This window comes from Candidozyma pseudohaemuli (genome assembly GCF_003013735.1).
Source record: "Candidozyma pseudohaemuli strain B12108 chromosome Unknown scaffold00010, whole genome shotgun sequence".
NCBI classification, from domain to species: Eukaryota; Fungi; Ascomycota; class Pichiomycetes; order Serinales; family Metschnikowiaceae; genus Candidozyma; species Candidozyma pseudohaemuli.
The window spans coordinates 99,336-119,993 of record NW_020194444.1 but is presented as its reverse complement, the minus strand read 5'-3'; the positions used below and the strand labels follow the sequence as shown (position 1 = coordinate 119,993).

Here is a 20,658-nt window from a genome sequence, read left to right as displayed (position 1 = left end):
CTTTGTAAGTTCTTGTAGCATCCATCGAGAGCTCAAAAACCTTGGTTTGAACTTCATCGGCGAGATCCGAGGCTTTTAAGATAGCTTGCATTAGTAAATTCGAGACAATTCCACGTCACCATCATTGAGCAATCCGAGAATGGTAACGCAATTTTAATGTAACATACGTGTGAGATCCGATGGAGGTAGTTGTTCCATTTTTTGAGTGAGTGTTGTTTGAGTTACTCAAGCCAAGTCTTAAGTTGAAGCTGCGAACTGGTAAGCGCACAATACACAAGCACACAGAAGAATCTAACAACCATGATGGGCAATTGCTGCGCTTGAATACTGATTTGTCATGAGTAAAGAGAAAAGTCTCGGCAGCATCATTCACAATGGACGGCAAACGGAGGATCAGTAGCAAGCGGAACTTAAAGCACCCCTTTGTAAGCAACTGAGGCTGGAACCCCACTTTATAACGGAATATAAAGACGAGGATTTCCGCCCATAAATAGCTTGCCCTTCAACTACGTTTCATGCAATAACCCGAAATGAACAAATACGGCTTCGATAGTATCACGAGAGACCCCACGAAGGCCATAACTAGTCGCAATGGACCAACCCCGCAAAAACCAGAACTTCCAGACTCTCCCTTGGACCGGAAAGTTTTGGCGTATGCCTCCAAGGAGCTTCCCGAAAAGGTCCTCTACCACTCGCTTAGGGTCTATCTCTACTCAGTTGCAATAATCAATGATTATTTTCGCGAGTGGAATTTGGACAAGACTGTTCTATTTGCGACTTGCTTGCTTCATGATATTGGAACTACAGAAAAGAATATGGCAGCTACAAAGATGTCCTTTGAGTTTTACGGTGGCTTTATAGCAAAAGAATTCATTGAGGAAGAAGCCAAGGATAAGACTTTTGCGGAAGCAGTGTGTGAAGCCGTCATTCGTCACCAAGACATTGGCGATAGTGGAAACATCACAACATTAGGATTAATCCTTCAGATAGCCACCATCTTGGATAATGTGGGCAAGCATACTCAATACATCCACCCTGAAACGTTGAATTATGTCAACAAAAAGTACAGTCGCGAGGGTTGGTTAGCTTGTTTTGCTGCCTCGACAGATAACGAAAATGCCAAGAAGCCATGGGGCCATACAAGCAAGCTTGGAGTTCCTGATTTCAGCGAGGCGATTCTCGCCAATCCGGTTCAATACACCCAGTAAATGCACGAGCTACCAAGTATTGGACATTCAATGGTCAATAAATTTACAATACTTAATCACAAGGTGTAGTATTCAAAGTTGCGTATTTCGACTTCTAAGAATTCTGTAGACCATGTTCGGTGTTATCATTCAATGGGTGATTGTGTTGCACGCACCTACGTTACTCATGTAGAATCAATCAGTGCGCATACTGTCAACCACCAAGAACTCATCGCTCAGTTGGCCTCAAGCTGGAGAAAAGATTATGCCAAAATGCCTGATTTGCCATCGGTATCTGGTATAGTGACACATTTTTACAAGATTGCTCATCTACAACTGCTAGAGGTCCATATTTACACTGCGACAGATCCAACTCAAGATCAACTCTTACTAGAGCTCGAGCTTCATATACGAGACCAGCATCCTCGAATTTTGTTGACATACTACAACAAATGTCTATATCAATTCAAGCTAGGGCATATCGAGGCAGGGGTGGATTTGCTCAAGCCAGGGGACACTTCTAGTGCTAATCATGGCCGACTTGATGAACTATACCCGAAGCTCACTTTCAAAAGAGAGTTTACGGTAAATGCAGCCTCGCTTGCAAAACCTTCCAAGGGTCTGTCAAGTCAGGGTACAAATAAAAAAGATTCAGAGCCACTAGATGATCAATTGGCTTTTGTCAGCCTCACTTTCTTCAAGGCAGTAAAGAAGATGATTGTTTTCAACTTATGTCAAAATTCAAATAACTACTTGTTTGGCAACTACTTGGCGAGCCAAATACAAGGTGATAGCAGTCGACTCACGGTTATACAGATTGATCCTGTCGTATTGGAGAATGGAGATTTAATTGTGTCTCTATTCCAAACAAATCGTTTAGATCTTTGGTTCTCAAGTGTTATACAATTGAGTGCTTCGTCGATGAGTTTGACAAAAAATTTCGTCATCTATGTGATACCATCTGGCCTACGTTGCCATTTGTATGACACTTCCGATTATCATCTGACATTCACTCTCAGTCCTCCGAAATCGAGCAGCAATCTCCTTCGACTCTTGAAGCTAAGTACTGGAATTGACCTATCAAAAAGAGAAGAAATACTCTGGGCCAAATTGATCCCTAATCTTCAACACTTGAACAATCAAACCTCGAACATCTCACACTTTATACATGAAGTTGATAACAAGAAATTCATCTTGTGGCCTTGGGAACTTTGTCTTCTACAGTTTGGAGATGAGAGCACAAGCGAAACGGCCCTAGCTTCACCCTCGTGTAACACCGATCCTATGGATCTTTTGAATCGCTTCATGGATTTCAGTATCGCCTCCAAAGAGAGACACTTGCATTCAAAAGGCGAATCATTTCTGCCAGATGTGCCGATATCTACTGCTCCGCAGTTTTCTCAAAACTCGTCTGCTAATGGGGTCAGCCCCATTTCGACTGGTAAAAGTTCTGGGAATGCTGCTTTCATGGACGACACTTCTGTGAAACTTGAAACACCAGTCATGTCGATGACTGATGACCTTTCCTATCAGGACTTCCATCAGACTCCATCTGCAAACTCTGTTAAACCAGAGTTATCGGACGTTCCAAAGTGGAATGAGGAAAGACTGGAGACCCGTGAAGCAGCTGCAAGCGAGAAGTTCCACTCAGATTTGCCAAAAGTAAAAATTTTGGGTGACAACGAAAAAGAGGGTGAAAACGTCGGTGATGACGACGATGATGATGATCTTTTTGGTGAGAGCTCTGGGTCAGAGGTCAACGATGAAAATGTTGCTAAACCAAATGCAAAGAGTGACCTTCTTGTGACTGATGCTGATTCTAATCCAATAGTGTCTAAGCTTAGTGACGCAGAGGAGTTGTCAGCTAATCATGTTGCAAAAGAAGGCGCTGATTCGGCCTACAACCGTGTTTCAACGCCAGGATTAGACTCCCCATCAACATTTGTGAATATACCTCGAGACCAGATGATATCTGACAAGGATATTGGCTCCTACAAAGACCCTGGTGCCCCTCTACCGATCATTCCAACGCCTGTTGTCCCGGCTAGTGCGGTCTTCACACCTTCAATATCTGCATCGGAAAAAAGCTTCTTCAAAAGGGAAAAAAGACCTACGAATGATCGACCACCAGAAAATGCTGCTGTCAAGGAAGGTACAGGGTACGTCTTTTCACCCATCAGATTCAACCCTGTCATCAAAAGTAGCATTGATACGAAATACGGAAAAGGTGGAAAGTTTTACGTCGAACATGATGAAGCATCCGATCCTGAACATCGAAACCGGCGTTTTCGTGAAACCAGTGTCAGTCATGGGTCCCCACTTCAATTTTCTAATGAACTCGCAGCCAGGCAAAATGATATGAGTAAAACTTCTGAAAGGAAGGCTAAGAAGCAACCTATCGAAGGTAACCCTGAAGAAAACTCGAGTTTCACGAGCAAAGAACTCTCGGCTCCAATTAAGGATCAAGAGATTGATTTTGAGGTTCAGGAAGCTGCACAGTCTGGGATGCCTGACCATCAAGTTGGACGCCGCGTCGAAAATGAATACCCCCAGGACGGCTCTGCCAGTATTGATTGTCATCCTTACCGTCGTTCACATGGGAAGGATGACGATGACGATCTTGGTGAAGATGATGATGATGATGATGATGATGCTATGGAGGATAGCATGAATGAAGAGGACGAAGAGGAAGACGAGGAAGAGAGTGATGAGGATGAGGAGTATGGGAATGAGGATTTGGATACATCTCCTCTCAGGCTCAATACTCTCAACCAAGACCCTACTATTGTCGGTCATAATTCGTTAAATGAAACAGTGCGTCCCTTTCCCCCAGCAAATTCCAATATTGACATGGCGCAACAAGACTTATCTCCATACCCTTCAGGGCACAGACAGTGGGGCGGCAAAGACGAGATCCCTCCTGGGCCGGCTGGTCCGGTCCTCATAAATGATCCGGTCACGCAATCATTGTCACCATTACCCATTTATCCGAATGATACCAAAGAGGAGCTTGCAATTATCAGTAACGACTCAAAAGACATCGACACATCAATTCCTGCAACAAGCGCAGGAAGCCCGGTTACAAGCACATCGAGCGCTGTTGGGGAGTCCTCTAACTGTCTTCCGCTCATTTTGAGGAGTATAAATGTCCTCACAATTCCCCCGGTCTTCTTTTTGAGAAAAGAGCAAGAAAGCTGGGATGCTGTTACCATGCTGTCGGGATTTGATATGGACGTTGTTGAAGATTATGAAAGCCTCGATGTTGAGAGGTACCACGCACTCACGGTCAAAGGTAAGGATCTAGCAGAATTCCTTAAATGGATAACTTCAAATCTTATTTTTGATTTCGGAAACTTCGAAGCACGACATACTACTCGCTCAAAGATATCTGAGGAAGATCATTTTTATCACGACGGGCCATGTGTTGAGACAGAGCCATCCGAGCTGATGTTGAAGATTTTTAAAAGTGTTTTTCCTCTCAGTCTTCGTGTTAGCCTTGATGAATTGCGATTTGGATATTCCGAAACCAACATTGAGTCATCAAAGAAGATCGACGAGAACACGGTCGATAACCATCTAGGGTTTTTGGGTCAGTTGAATGAAGGTAACGAGAATGATCTGCCCGATATTAAATCTATTTTTTGGGATAGTATTTACCATGAAAGCCCTGAAAATGAAAGGAATGCAGAGCTATACACCAAGCATTTAACTGAAGCTGAACAGAGATGGAGTTCGCGGAAGAATGAAGATCATGCTACCCTTCCTACCTCTGACGCAAAAGTGAAGATTTTGAAGCCAAATTCGGAAATCATCAATATTGATTTTGTGGGTTTGAGATTCTGGCGCTATCTCAACCTCAAGCCTGTCAACCACGAACGAACATTTCAGGTTCTTCTTATTTCTCCAACGACGACGGGAGCATTTGATAACGATGTTTTTGAACGGGGAAACCTTTCGTTTCTCAGCCTTTTGAAGAACAATTACAAAAATAATCATTTTGGGGATATAAAGAAACTATCTTTGCTGGCTCCTGAGAATAGAGCAGACCTTGAAGGAGTTTCGAACGGAACTATCTTGTTGGAGCAATCCGAAGCTGAATGCGGTTACACAAAGTTCTATCATCGGTTGGGAAAAAGACTTCGTGCTTTAGCGGAGTTGATCAAGTTAGATCTTATCAACAAGAATAACAGATTCGATTTTGACAGGCCTTTGCTTCTTTTGTTCATCAACTTTGATGACACCATAGGCTCGATTTCACAGCTTTCGAAGATATGCAGAGACTTTCAGGCGTCTTTAAATATTCACCAACTCTCACTTGTCGAAGTTTTGTCTCATGTGATTCCTTGGCAGAGCATCCTAAAGCTGGCTAACAACCGAAGGAGACTCAAATATTTATCGAGCGCTGAGCTTACTAATTTATCGATGATGCTTTACAACAAGTGTCCGAATAGCAGGATGAGATATTCGACTCAAACGACTAGAGGGACTGCTGGCCTTTTCACAAGGTTGCTCAAAGAAAGACCGCAAAGCTTGAACTTCAAGGTTTCCAATCGCAGGCTCTATAATGATGATGGTGCAACACTTGCCGAGGATCTTTTTCTTCATGTCGCTTATGAGCGGTCCATTGATCGAAAATGGGTATCTGCTGCCTGGTCTGACCCGCATGGCGTGGTCACTTACACAAAGTCATGGTATTGTGCATCAAAACGAGGTGATAATACTAATGGACAAGACATCGGTCAAATTATCAGCGAATTGTGGGATACGTCTAGCTCCTTGCTCAAATACCTTGGTGATGAAGAATCTCGCAGCGCGTGTGGTACTAGTGGAAAGAGGTTCCTCGTTTTAACTCGTGTGAATAGTATTTTGCCCGATGATGAGTTAGTATTCTGGAAACGACTCACCTCGAAGTACAAGGAGATCTCTCTCATTGTGCTTTCGGCAAATCGATTGCCCAAAATCACATTCGGATATCAGGGTAAAGGTGCAACGAATGCTCCAATGGGTGAGCAAAGTCCCGCAAACCCTGACCAAATGGCTGTCAATAAAAGCTACAACATGTGTGGACTTGGTGGTACTGATCTAATTAAGGCATTTCCAATACCGTACACAAGTTCTCCAGGTACTAATGAGATCAACAATATTGCCTCACCAATCAATTCAAGTACTTTACATGTTCATTCCCCGCATCAGTTTGTGAATGCCCCCGGAAACTTCTTGAGTCCACAAGATAGCGGAGTGCAGAGTCATAATGGAGAATCCAATATCATTGATGAGCACAATCTCTATATCCGAGACAAGAACCTTGATGTTGTGGGCTTTGTTCCTCAAACTTCACTACCTTGCTCCAATTCTCCGACGAGGCTAGGAATGAAAACAGGATATTTGATCAAAGAAATTGGAGACGAGGAATCCACTAACTTCATGACCTTCGAAGTCTCGCTCTTGAGCTGCTCATCTCAATGGAATCTCAACACCATCATGAAAATTTTGCTCAATCAATTCAAGAAGCTTATTCATCTAAACTACATCATTGGAATTTGCCCACTCACAAATAAAGATGAAACTACAAGTTCTGCCCATAGAACGAAACTCCGCAGCATGACCCCGTGGCACATCAATGCCATTGGAAAGAGTTTGGATTACTTGGTTCATGTTAGCGTGAATGATGATGTCTAAAATTTTCAGTGAGGACAAAACGAATACATACACCAAAAATCTGCATCAATTATCGAGTATGTAGCTGCTGTAGATAACCTCGATCCTGCACTGGGGCGCCGTGATATCAACAATTAGTCGCGTTGTTTAGCTCAGAAGGATCTCACTATCACTTACACGCGTTAAAATTGAGCTGTCCTCCGTCATATCATGGATCGTGAAGCTACCCAGGATATTCTCAACAAATACCTAGGGACGCAATCCTCTGCGGAAGAATGCAAACCTTATATCGAAGAAGGGTATGATACGGACCCATTGATGGATCTTTCCAATTACTCAATGGCTGGTAAAAAGGCTCCGCCGTCCAGGTTCACATCACCAGCTAAATCCTACGATAGTCCAAATAAGCAATTGCAACGTCTCAGAGGAAGTCCCTCGAAGCACCCATCGGGACCATTCCAAGAAAAAAGTCGAAGCACCGTGCAACAAGACTTTGATCTTTCATTCCTTGATGACCTCGAAAGCATATCAAATGATCAGTTTCACGCCAACAAACATGAAGCATATACTTTTCTCCCTGATACCAAGTACTCACTGTTTATATCCAATTCTGCAATGAAACTCCGGAAAGCACTACAAGCTGAACAAGAGAAGAACAGAACCCTCGAACAAACGAATCGGGAACTCGAAATTCAATTATCAGAGGCTCACGAAATACGGGCAAGTCATGATAGACTCATTCTGCAAGTTCGCGGGCTCCAAGATCGTAATGAAGAACTTGAAATGGAAATTCTAGGGAAGGATCTGAAACTTCGTGATTCCAGTCTCTCGCAGGAGAATGTTTTGCTACGACTGAAGCTCGTGAAGTACAAAACCTTGTATGAGAGCAGTATCAAGGATCATGCTGATGATAAGCGTCTTCTAAAGGCTGAAAGTGTATCGGCGCAAGCTAAGGTAGACAAGGTCTCCAAAGAAGGTCTTGCGGTAAAAGGTGACGAGAACATAAACCTGAAAGACTTGAAGGCTTTACTAGAAGGATTGTCATCTCTCACACGAAAATTAGAGGAAACACATACAAAGCATGCAACAGCGTCTCAAGCTCAGACCAGCCATTGTGACGAGCAAGACGATGAATTTGAGTCCAAGGAAGAGAAGATCAATGGGCGAAGTACAAGCGAGAATAAAGATAATAATCCTCATACGTGCTATGATTTGTCGCCGGCTGATGAAACCCTGCACGATGCAAAAGTCAATTATACGAATCAAATGCAGCATGTGGCTGATGTAATAGATCAAGTGTGTTGCGAAATCAGGAAAATCAATGCCACACTACAGGATCAACAGCCCATCAAAAACGCCAGTCATTTTCGAAATGACAAACGACCCTCAAGTGATAAAAGTTCTTGCAGCGCCTGCTCAAATGCAGCCAGTCGACTATCGACGAGACCCAATTCATCATCCACTCCACACGTTGAGAATGAAGGTAATGACGCAACGAGAAATTTGATGGGTAGATATAATTGGAACAAGACAATTTAGATGCGACAAGAGGGGAGATTAAGGTTTTTGATATAAAAAGCAGCTCCACGCTTCTATTGTGGCTTGCGGAGGGGTTCCGTTTTTTGACAGAAGCCTTCACCGAATTGGGATGGTACAACCCAAGCATTTATTCGCAACGCAACAACACTACTTTGTCAATCACGAATTGTTAAGATGTTATCCACATTTACCAACTGCATTTAGGCGTTGCCGTGAGGCCCAGCGTTATGCAATCATTGGAGCGACGCGCTGAGGTTAAGCGCGCTGCTTGTTTATTTTGAGAGCTAGTAATACGGCAGCAAAGCAATACACTGTGAGAAACTGGTATTTAGGGTACGCTAACAATGAAATTATAATTCAATACTATGTCGCAAAGTCCCTTCGTTCTCTGTCGTAGGCGTTAGACAAGCAATTCTTGAGAACTACGATTTTCGGCTAACCGCTTATGAGAATGCAACAACGTTCCTTGGTATAGCAGGGCTCAATTTACGTCGCTTAATTGTACATCATCTGCGTCACGACTCTACGGACATTGTGTAAAAGGAGTTGTAGAAACGGCTTCGCGAGGATGAGGAACATTCAAGAGACGGCCGAATTCTACCAAAACAGATCTTCATGGGAATGTAAACTTTTTAAGTAATAAGTTTCATTCCGTCTCCGATCCACGCTGGGGTGCATCATTTTCGACGCTAGCAAAGTTGTAGGGCGAATCAGAAACTTTGTTGATCAAACGCCTCAATTAGGAAGGTGAATCGAACTGTTGCCTCGTTCCCTCGCATTTCTCACGCCGAAATTCCTTCGATTTGTCCTAAAACGCGAAGCACAAAGACGCCAGCCTTCCTCCAAATCATTTCTTTTTTTATTTTTTTTTTTTTGTTTTCCTTGCGGGTCTGTTATGCAAAGGAGCGAATTGTTCTTGCTCGCTGTATTTACCTTTCCGAATTAATCGATCTCTTCCCAATCTGCCTGCCTTGTCAGTGTGCCATACACCCACCGACACTTGCTTGTTCCTATAACAACCTTTTTTAACACTTTTTAACTTCAATTCAAAGGAGCTGTGCAAGCCACGAACTTAAATTAAAGCATTAGCTCGTCAATAAAACAGAGGTTGTTTCTGTATTGGTGCACCTTCACTTTGAGCCCTAGTCAGTGACATTTTTTGTACGCGCCAAAAGTGAGAACCTCCTTCCCACACTTACTTTTGGCAAGAACTGGTCAACACAGCTTTTGAAAAGAGGTCTGCAGCACAGGCATCCATCATGTCATCTGCGACTAATGAAAACGAGAATAAGCGGGACGGTCTCGACGCCTGGGTCTCCCGAGCGAAGGCTAAGAACCAAGATACAATTCATCGGCTGAAGGAGGCTACCCATAGAAATGGTGCCAAACCCAACCACAAGGCCACCCAAGAACGTCAGTATTTGGGTGACGTGTCGTCACAGTATGGGGCGTCCCGTTCAGCAACCCGTCCAACCGCCAGAAGAAAGCCTCTTGGAGGAGGAGAAGGAGCACCCTTGCGCCAGCAAACAAGCGAATTGGGTGCCCACAATATATCAAAAGATATAAAGGTTGCTCAAACTTCAAAAGATAGAAAATCTCAGGCTGTGACCGCTGGGCTGGTACTGGCGCCGTTGGCAGAAGAGCCTCGTGGTCTCCCGAGGAAAAGACAAGCCACAGAGTCGAGCACCAACTTGGTCGAGAAACTCCATATATCAAGTGAGACAAGTGTGGCCAAGTTCAAGAAGTCTAAGCGTATTGATTATGAGTGGCAGGATCTTGACGAGGAGGACCATGACGATCCATTGATGGTGAGCGAATACGTCAACGAGATTTTCCCATACTTGCACGAGCTCGAACAAAAAACACTTCCCGATCCAAACTACCTCTTTGAGCAGACCCAACTCAAACCTAAGATGCGCTCGATTCTTGTTGACTGGCTCGTAGAGATGCATCAAAAGTTTCGACTTTTGCCGGAAACTCTCTTCTTGGCAATAAACATCATGGATAGATTCATGTCCGTTGAAGTTGTTCAGATAGACAAGCTTCAGCTTTTGGCCACAGGGTCACTTTTCATTGCTGCAAAGTACGAAGAAGTCTTTTCACCATCAGTGAAGAATTACGCTTATTTCACTGACGAATCTTATACTGAGGACCAGATCCTTCAAGCAGAGAAATACATTCTCACCATCCTCAATTTTGATCTCAACTACCCTAATCCGATGAACTTCTTGCGTCGAATCTCAAAGGCTGATGATTACGACGTTCAACTGAGGACTCTCGGCAAATACCTCCTTGAGATTTCTATCATTGACTATCGCTTCATCGGTATGCTTCCGTCGCTCTGTTCCGCAGCTGCTATGTACATTTCAAGACTCATACTCGGTAAAGACCCTGTCTGGAATGGAAATTTGATCCATTACTCTGGAGGATACCGCGTTAATGATATGAGAGAATGTATTGAACTCATAGTTCAGTATCTTGTTTCCCCAGTGGAACACGATGAATTCTTCAAGAAATACGCTACACGGAAATTCATGAAAGCAAGCATTGTTTGCCGCAGCTGGGCGAAGAAGTTCATGGCAGAAAAGAAGGATTTATTCGACGAGCTGCTTTTAACCGAGAAGATTTCTAAGTGATCCTAGTCTTTACTCACCCTCAAGAAGTTCATGAACCACCCCTTTCACCTTCAAACGAGATCGATGAGATCTTTCCCTGCATTTTCATTTCTGTCATGGCAACATCAGAGTTGGCACTGCCAAAGATGGTTTCGCCTCAAGGATTTTGACAAGTTACATCGCTTTTTTCCGATTCATACCTCACGACACTCATTCATACAACAGCACTTCCCTCATTTCATAATATTGTTGAGCCGATCATTTTGAGAATTTGACAAAAGATTAGAAGCTGGTATCAAATTGATTTAATAGCTATATAAATTTTCTCAAGCATACATCACTTCATTTGTCACTGTAGTGAAGTTGTTGATAGACTGCATTGGCAGGCGCGAGTAGGAAAACTTGATATATACATCAAGTTTTGACGCGTATGCTCACAGAGGTTTTGATAAACAGCCCTCACAGCCATGAGTGCGCTTTTTGAAGAAACGAACTTCCTTATCATAGACTCCCATTCCAAAGACAATGAGATCTCTCTCTCTACAATTAAGGAGATTATCTCAAGGAACGGTGGAAAGTCCGTTCCTCTGACCCCAGAGTCGTCATTAGATGACATGAGCAAGAACAATATTTCCCACATAATAACTTGGGACTACGACTTTACTGGGCTTTCACGAGCTCAAGATCTTATGTTGCCAATTACTTCACCGCAATGGCTTCAGGATTCTGAGCTGGCGTCGCAAAGAAAAAACTACAGACTTTATTCTCCTCGCCCGCTACCGTTTATGGACAAGGTCGTAGTTTGCATTGCTGATAATCTACCTGAAGGGGACAAGGAGATGATGTATGCTGGCGTGCGAGCTTTTGGAGGCCAATATCTCGACTCTCTATCCCGATACACCACACACTTGATAGCGAACGATCTTTCAAACAATAAGAGCGTCCTTGCTGCCAACATAAAACAACGTGAAAATCTCAAAATACAAATTGTTCTACCGCACTGGCTCGACGACTGTTTCAGAGAACAGAAATGTCTCGATGAAAAGCCTTATCGACTTTCGGACCCTGTCACTCTTCGAACGGGTAAACCTAATTTTGAAATAAGGGGCACAGTTGCTGATTCGATTTTTGATGACGAAGCTTCGTCTGCCTCTCAACCGAATGATGCCTCGGACGTGCTTCAAGGTAAACACGTGTATCTTGCCCCTGATCACTCATTTAGTGAACATTTTCGTGAGTCCATTCACGAATTAATACAGCTGCATGGCGGTGTTGTCATGAAAGAGTTTGATCCTTCACAATTAAATGTTTACGTCGGGAAATTTCGTGAGGGCTCTGAGTATCAACAATGCGTCGACTCGGGGCATGTGGAGGTCGCAAGCTTAAGATGGCTATATCAAGTGGTCGTTCGAAGACAATATATCACACCTTTAAGCTCAAACCTACTAAACTTCCCAATTCCCAAGACCCATGTCCCAGAGTTGTCCGGGGCGAGAATCAGTGTCACGGGCTATAGCGGTGATGCTAGACACTACTTATCACAGCTCATTTCCATCATGGGTGCTCTGTTTACCAAAACTCTTGATTCACAAAATAATTACTTGGTTGCCGAAAAGCATAGAGGTGAGAAGTACATGGCGGTAAGAAGCAGATGGCCTGATGTTAAGATTGTGAACCATCTATGGATCGAACACTGTTTTGCGAAATGGAAATACATCGATCCAGCAAAAAGTATTTACCAAAAGGTGAATGAAGAGACCCCAAAACTTGGCACGGCTATCATCGATGATACCCTTCTCGGAACTTCCTCGAGGAAGGAGACATCGCTCAATATTGATGATAGCACCACAGATGTTCTCGATGCAAGATCTGAAACAGGTGAGAAGATTGAGAACATCGCACTTGCATCAGATGAACAAAAGGCCTCTTCTGAAGGAGGTGATCATTTAAGTCTACCCTCTGAAGACGTTGAAGTCACAGGCGCCCAGTACTCAACAGCTGGATCTGTTTCCCAGAAAAGTGAACAGCCAAAGGAAACTGTTGGCTCTCGCTTGAGCCGATCAGCAAAGCAAAAAGCAACCTCAAAGCTTCACAGTGATATGGAGGATCTCAACAACTATGCTTCAATATTGAAGTCAACGAGAAAAATGAACAGTTATATGAAAGACTTGGAGTCTAGTATTGAGGCTAACAAAAAAAGGTCAGCGAACTCCCCTGATGATCACTCAGAGATCGAACTTAATAGTAATGGTCAAGATAGTCCCCGAAGTGGGACGCCGTTGGCGAAAAAGAGGAGAAAATTGGAAGTGCTTGAGCAAACCGCGATTATGACTGGGTGTGAAGCTGAGCTTACCTTGAATCGAGCAGACGTTGTGAAACTTGCGAGAATAGGCTTGAAAATTGTTAATGACTACGAGAGCCAAAGAAAAGTTGACCTTTTAGTCGCCCCAAAAGTTTTGAGAACGGAAAAATTTCTCAAAAGTCTATCACAGTGCAACAGCATCGTACATCCACATTATCTTTCAGATTTATTGGATTCGATTCAATTGAATCCTGATAAATCACCAGATGAAATTTTAGCCTTGCATCTGATCGAGAAGTATTATTTGGACGCAGTCGTACCTGTGAAACAAATAAATGAAGACTTGGGTGTAAGCGCAAAAGAGAGTGGTCTCACACATTTACTCAACTCTTCAAATAAGGGCTCAGTCTTCCAAGATTTGAGGTTGAATCTATCAGCTAATTTGAATGGTGGTCCAGATTTGATCGCGAGCATCCTAAAGGAACATGGAGTCCAGGAGACTAAAAAAGTAAAGGTCTCCATGAATGTCAAGAAAAACAGTTTGCTAGCAAACGCCAATGGCGAAGTCATTTTGATTGCTCACAAAGAAAAGGATAAGAGATCTTCGAGGACGCTAAACGCTGAGGGAGTCATCATCGTTGAGTGGGATTGGTGTGTCAAGTCTATTTTCAAACTGAAATTGGATGAATACCCTGACTACTTAATATCCTTCGATTGAGTCAACATTCTTAAAAAATCTAATAATACATAGACTAACGCCTACCATATGCAACAAGGGGAGCACGTAGATCGCGCCTCGATTGGCGTCTGATATCTCTATATATCAATCAAGCTTGGCTCACCTTCTTTCGAATTTCCAAATCCAAATCCAGTAGGGGCTGGGTCAATTCTACGAGGTGCTTGCAGTCCATTCTGGTTTTGCATTTGAGGGCCATTTTGTCCGGTTGCACCAATACCGGTATTGAGGAACGGATTTCCTGTTGCATTCGAGCTCAACCGCATGTCATTTTGTGCTTGCTTGTAGCCCGTGCCACTAGAATTGATGAATGTACCAGTCTTTGTATGCTGGTGTGGTATTCTGGTGGCTCCAGTATTGCCAAAAGTGTCAACACCTGTACCAGTAGCCAAAAGGTTGTTGAGTTCGTGAGAATCATTGAATCTGGACGAGGATGTGGCCTGCTGCTTGAGCTGGGGAGCGGGTTGCTGGGCTGGAGCCTGGGATTGTGGCTGTGTAAAGAATGATGGCTGGTTCTGAGACATCTGATTTAATGACTGCTGCTGCTGCAGTTGAGGCTGAGATTGCTGCTGTGACAGAGAATCTTGCAAAGCAAAAGGATTGTTAGATCCTGTTTTTAGAGGTTTCAACTCTTCAGTGTTATTTGCCGCAGAGGGATTTGCAAAACCGGTGAATTGGGGAATCTGAGGTTGAGAAAACTGCTGTGGTTGTTGTTGCTGAGGGTAGAACCCCGTGTTCGAGGCTTGAATTGGGTTCCCGAACATGTCAAACTGCTGTTGCTGTTGAGACTGCTGCTGTGGGAAGTATGAGAATTGCTGGTTGTATTGAGGCTGGAACTGCCCAGTTTGATAGTAGTACTGGGGCTGCTGCTGCTGCTGCGGGAAGCCATAATTGTCGTTGAGATCCAACAAATTATCGTTTTGCTGGTTCTTAAGCTTTCTCATCTCCTCCTCCTCAAGCGAGAGCTTCAATGCCGCCTGAAGCTCTGGGTCGTCAGCTTCAGTGTTTCTTGTGTTTCTACCTCTCTCTTCTTCAGCGGTCTCACGAGAAAGTTCCAAAGCTCGTTGCAAATCTGAATCGTAGGGGTCCTCGTTTGCAGGTCTCTCTGGTCTTCTTCTCTCCTCGTCTCTTCTGCGACCGTTCGACTTGGCGTTTTGTCTTTCCCTCGTGAGCCTTTCGTCATCACGCAAGAGCGCAACCAACTCCTTAGCCTTCACTCTAATGATAGCTCCCTGATCGTTGCTTGCATCATCAAAGTGCACGAACTCACGTAAGGTTTTCACAATGTATAAATTGTCTTTCGACCAAAGCACACACTTTGTGGATCCAAAGCGTACCAAGTAGTCCAAGACGGTCAATGACTTGGCCACATGACGCCAATTCTTACCTTTATCGTTGAGACGACGATCAAGCATATCCATGATCTCTAAGAACTCCGTCTGATTGTTATAGGTTGCGGCAGCTATCTCCTCCATCTCATACGTGGTAGGACCGGAGGGGTCATTCGAAGTGGCATTACGCACCAAAACTTGGGCAGACAGATAGCCATTCGCCTTATTTTTGATAGTTCGAACGATCTTAGACATGGTCTGATGAAAAGGGTTGGGTTCTGTTCAAAGGCTTAAGAATATTAGAAGCGTTAACCGCCTTGCTAGGGGCGGAAGGTGGTTGAGCAGCTAACAAGACCCGTACACCAATGGGTGGTTGAAAAAAGAAACAGGCGAAAGCTTGTCATAGTCGGCTGAGAAAAATTTGAGGAAGAAAATGGGCTGTGTTTTGTTTGGTCATATACTTCGGGTAATTTTTTGTATGCCAGAGTTTCGTGTATTGATGGGTATCGAGATACTTTCTCGGGGAAATTGACAAGTTGCAGCCACTGCGCATCGGGCCGAATGTTGCTTACCGAAATCGCACATCTTATGGACTCTTCAAATGCAGTTATCGAAGAGATCATCACGTAATGAACCTTAGTAGTTAAAACAATTTTTTCTCGATGAGGTGCATTTGTCAGCATCTCCTTTATGAGCTGGTGTCCTTTTATACTTTCAAGTAATCAAAGCTGCTTCAATGGCCCTTCTTTGCTACGACAGCAACTTTTGATCAGCATCTTCATGAAGGTGATGTCTACATATTGAGAATGTCCCTGGTGGAAGTAGGTCTTCAACGAGCTGAACCCAATCTAGAATTGAAAAGGTTGAGTTGACTCGAAATTGAGTTTTTTCTTGATCAAGCAAATGTATCAACTGACGAATTTCAGTGAAGCTAGTGTAGTGAGCCATAGGTTTCTTGGCCAAAAAAAAATTCAACCGTGAATGAATATGTGGCTTTGTATGGACTCATAAAGTCCTATAAAAACACTTACTTCCGTGATATATAGCAATTAAGTGGTGAACTTCTTAACTGCCTAGTGCAGTTCGTATCCTTCGTGGTCCAGTCGTTTCGCAATAGTGCAGCGTAATCGTCATTTGGTCTAAAAATCTAAATGGCGGTCGTAAAAATTCAGAACGCCTCAATTTGTGATAAAAATCGGTTCACGTCTATGATTCAAGCGAAATAACCAAATTCCGAAAAATAGATGACACCCGAATCTTCCGGTTGACCTAAATTGAGGCTATCTCATATCAGGGTTCTTCTCCACGCTATCTGTCAATTAGTGCGTGGGTGCGAATGCGCTCCAAAACACAAAAAAACGTCTCTCCTGCACCGCGAATTCAATATCAAGCGATAGTGGATCCAAAACCTATCACAAACTTTTGGGAGTATTCGACATTTGGTGCTGTAGAGGGTGTAGTTTACTGCTGACTAATCAAACGCCATCCAACTAGTAATGCAAGCCACCTGACCTAAAAAAGACGTGCGCGCACCAATTATTCCGGTGTCACCTACATCCAATACAACGTAAAAAAAAAAACCAACATTCGATCCTAATCGGTATCAACACAATCCATACAAAAACGCGCTAATCATCATGATGATGTACGAGGGTGACCTGAGAAGATGTCGTCGTTGCAAGAGGAAGAGAATGGACGATGAGCCTCCCGAAGTTCAGCAATACAAGACCTGTGCCAAATGTAGAATTATCGAGCGCACCAAAAAGAAGCTGAGAAAGCCTTTGGCTGAAGAAACCATGAGATATGGTATGCGCCAGTTCCAAGAACAAAACCAGAATGCCAACTTCATTCATGACGATGTTTTTACCGCCGATCAACTTTTGTCAGATATTCAGGCTAATAGGGATGCTGGGTTGGTGAACCCTTCGAAGCAGCTGTATAACGCACAGTTCTCCGTTTATAAGCAGCCAAATTCCGCCGGTCAGGGTTACAATCAACAGCAGTATGGCCAACAAGGGCTCAACCAGGGCATGGGCGCAGCCTCCCCAAACTATAACTATGCACAGAATTACTCCTACAACGGAGGTCAGCTGGGTATGAGTCCGGGCTACCCTGGCGCTTCAGTTGGTCTGTCAGCTTACCAGCTGCCGCTGATGGGTAACGCGTCACCCTACATCAACAATCCGGTGGCTATCGCCAACGCCGCTACTGGTGGTGTCTTATCATCCGTGGGCCCAAATGCATCTGGAATGTCCAACAATGGGAGGAACCTACAACAGCTTGGGGCAACCTCTACGGCAACAGCGGCTCAAATCGCAGCTGCAGCCATCAATCGCCCTGATGCACAGATCGGTCAACCCGGGTTCAAACTGCAGCAGCAGTACTACAGGCACTACCAACAGAAGCAAGGAGACCGAAGCAGAATAGCGGCCCCCACGTCTTGTGAACTATGTTCTTCCCCATTGGACTTGGAGGATAGCGTTAGCACTGTCTACCGATTGTGTAACGACTGTTACTCCAACCCCTACAGCCGCCCTCACGTTTACAGTGATTTCAATGACTTCCTCCTAGCGATGAGTAATGACAGTGCAGAAGGCTCGTTCACATACATATCTGAGCTAGCCTCTTACTTGGTCGAGTCACTTAATTCAAACAAGCCAATCACTTCTGAACAACAGTTCCGAAAAACCATGTTGGACAGTTTCCGCCTGATTTATTTGGATCCACTATTCGCTTCCTTGTCACCTGCAAAGCTCACGCAAACAAGCAATAACATCTCGGAGTTGAACAACACTGTCCCCATCGTGTCCAAGGTTAGTCAACAAAACCATTACTTATTAACGCCTCCCCTCAAGCAGACATTCGCCACGGCTGACAGCAGCACTAGCGTAGAGCTTTTGTTTGTCACCGAGACCAATTTAATCATCATCAAAAAGATAGCGAAGAAGGCCCAAAGTGAATTCAGCGACAGCTTCCTCAAAAGCCTCGACAACAAGATGCGCAGCAGAGGCTTGTCATTTGAAGACGACGCCTCCAAGGTGTACTCTGACCTTGGACTCACTGTCGACGCAGACCAGTTTGCCAAAAACTTCAAGTCTTTCGAGAAACTGATTAATCAACTTCGTGGCACCGGATCAGTCAAGGAAACCACACCTTCTCAGAATGGCGTCAATGACAAGAAGGCTAGCGAGAGTGATCAGAGCGATAGAGAAGCCAACGAGAGTGACCAAGCGCAAGACTCAGAGTCCGCTGACTTGGGCAAAGATCACCTCGATGATGGTGCAAAGAGTGAAGCGAATGGGCAGGAGGAGCTGGCCGACAACGCCGACCCCAAGGAGGTTGATCCAGCGTTTGGAGCCTGATTTACCTGAGAGTCTGCCATGTACAGAAATAAGAAAAGAAGATACAAGCCAACTGTTAGTTCAGGTATTTAGTTCACAAATATTGGCGCTAGGCCACGGAATGTACTATAGCTTTTACAATCGACAAACTTAATTTTAGCTTCTGATCCGTAAAACACTCTATTCCTTAATACAGCGGTTAAATATAAGCGCGCTTCTCAGGGATCGAAGGGGCAGAGCGATCGCGGATGAGAGAACAGCAAAAAAAAAAGTGAGAGCGTGGAGAGACGTAAAAAAAAGGACCGCATAAGGACAAGAAAAAAGAACAAGAAGTGTCACCAGGGACTACATTTGATTGATCTGCGTGTTTTGAAGACAGGAATTAAAAGCTATTAGGGATCAATCCAAGGAACAACCTTCATTTGAATTTTTTCCACTCGCTGTCTATCGCTACTCATGAGACTTCTACTGTTGGCCGTAGCGTGGGCCTCGTACGCTTCAATCGCTTCAGCCGTTTGGTTGGATACCAATAATGAAACCACAATCTTGGAAGCAACTTCCCAAGTTGCTGAAGGATTGCTTAACTACTACCAGGGAAACACATACGGCGGAACCATCGGCATGTTCACCTGGCCTTACTACTGGTGGCACGCGGGCGGTGCTTTCGGATCCCTCCTAGACTACTCCTATTACACGGATGACCACAAATACGACGACCTCATCAAGCAGGCTCTCACCTACCAGGTCGGTGAGCACTACAACTATGTTCCATTGAATCAGAGTACCACTGAAGGTAATGATGATCAGGCCTTTTGGGGCTTTGCAGTGATGTCTGCTGCTGAACACAACTTCACCAATCCAGAAGACCCAAAGTTGGCCTGGCTTGCACTTGCGCAGGCTGTCTTCAACACCATGAGCTCTAGATGGGACATGGATCATTGCAACGGTGGTTTGCGGTGGCAGATTTTCCAGTGGAACTCGGGTTACGATTACAAGAACTCCGTGTCCAACGGTGCTCTTTTCCACATGAGTGCACGTTTGGCCAGATACACGGGTAACGACTCGTACGTTGACTGGGCCGAGAAGGTCTTTGACTGGATGTACGGCGTGAACCTCTTGACCGAGGGCGAGGAGTGGTTTGTCTACGACGGTACCCACGCGCCTGATAACTGCTCCAATGTTACCAAATGGCAGTGGACCTATAACCAGGGTCTTATGTTGGCCGGCTGTGCCTACTTGTGGAACTACACCGAGGATGAAAAGTGGCACAACCGTACCTTGAACTTCTTGCACTCCGCCAGGGTCTTTTTCTACAAGAAATCCGAGGATGCCCACATCATGTACGAGGCTGCATGTCAAAGTCCCACGAGTGATTCCTACTCGTGTAATCAGGATCAGCGTTCCTTTAAGGCATACTTTTCGCGGTTCTTGGGGCTTACATCGATTCTCGTGCCCGAGACCTACGATCAGATCAGAAGATGGCTCGTTGACTCCGCCAATGCAGCTGCCTACTCTTGTAGTGGTGGTTCCGATGGACACACGTGCGGTCTTTCGTGGACCAATGGCTCTTGGGATGGTACCTACGGTCTTGGTGAACAAATGAACGCTTTGGAGGTTATGCAAAACCTTCTCGTGAAAGATAGAGCTCCACCATTGACTGCTGACACCGGAGGTACCTCTATCGGTAACCCGGCTGCGGGATATGCTGCTGCCAAAACGGACGCTGAGCCACTTGACCTTCATGCTAAGGATAAGGCAGGTGCCAGTATCATCACTGCGATAGTTGGAGTTGCCATTATCGGCACGGCCACCTGGTTGGTGATATAAGGATAAAAAATTGTGTACTATAATGTGATGTGACTCTATAAAATATTGTTTTTGTAAACTATGCCCCTGGTGTGATTTCGTCTACCCCAGAGTTAGGTGTTAATGGTCGTGCGCGGCTAGAC

At 44.5% G+C, this 20,658-nt stretch overlaps 6 protein-coding genes across 6 annotated transcripts; 5 read left to right on the top strand and 1 right to left on the bottom strand.

The window, feature by feature from the left end:
* Positions 1 to 530: 530 nt before the first annotated feature.
* On the top strand, positions 531 to 6,866 carry C7M61_003697 (uncharacterized protein; the record flags this gene model as incomplete). Its single annotated transcript, XM_024859032.1, has 2 exons — positions 531 to 1,190; positions 1,428 to 6,866. The coding sequence occupies 2 exons, from the start codon at positions 531 to 533 to the stop codon at positions 6,864 to 6,866; spliced, it is 6,099 nt and encodes a 2,032-aa protein (XP_024712706.1).
* A 189-nt stretch (positions 6,867 to 7,055) lies between these two features.
* CLB2 (B-type cyclin) lies at positions 7,056 to 11,020 on the top strand (the record flags this gene model as incomplete). The annotated part of the gene is made up of 2 exons (XM_024859031.1): positions 7,056 to 8,013; positions 9,594 to 11,020. The coding sequence occupies 2 exons, from the start codon at positions 7,056 to 7,058 to the stop codon at positions 11,018 to 11,020; spliced, it is 2,385 nt and encodes a 794-aa protein (XP_024712705.1).
* A 446-nt stretch (positions 11,021 to 11,466) lies between these two features.
* ESC4 (Esc4p) lies at positions 11,467 to 14,019 on the top strand (the record flags this gene model as incomplete). Its single annotated transcript, XM_024859030.1, has 1 exon — positions 11,467 to 14,019. The coding sequence occupies one exon, from the start codon at positions 11,467 to 11,469 to the stop codon at positions 14,017 to 14,019; it is 2,553 nt and encodes an 850-aa protein (XP_024712704.1).
* A 98-nt stretch (positions 14,020 to 14,117) lies between these two features.
* C7M61_003694 (epsin) lies at positions 14,118 to 15,623 on the bottom strand (the record flags this gene model as incomplete). Its single annotated transcript, XM_024859029.1, has 1 exon — positions 14,118 to 15,623. The coding sequence occupies one exon, from the start codon at positions 15,621 to 15,623 to the stop codon at positions 14,118 to 14,120; it is 1,506 nt and encodes a 501-aa protein (XP_024712703.1).
* Positions 15,624 to 17,005: 1,382 nt separating this feature from the next.
* On the top strand, positions 17,006 to 18,730 carry C7M61_003693 (uncharacterized protein; the record flags this gene model as incomplete). The annotated part of the gene is made up of 1 exon (XM_024859028.1): positions 17,006 to 18,730. One exon carries the CDS (start codon positions 17,006 to 17,008, stop codon positions 18,728 to 18,730), a length of 1,725 nt encoding a protein of 574 aa, XP_024712702.1.
* A 435-nt stretch (positions 18,731 to 19,165) lies between these two features.
* On the top strand, positions 19,166 to 20,536 carry DCW1 (putative mannan endo-1,6-alpha-mannosidase; the record flags this gene model as incomplete). The annotated part of the gene is made up of 1 exon (XM_024859027.1): positions 19,166 to 20,536. One exon carries the CDS (start codon positions 19,166 to 19,168, stop codon positions 20,534 to 20,536), a length of 1,371 nt encoding a protein of 456 aa, XP_024712701.1.
* Positions 20,537 to 20,658: the final 122 nt, after the last annotated feature.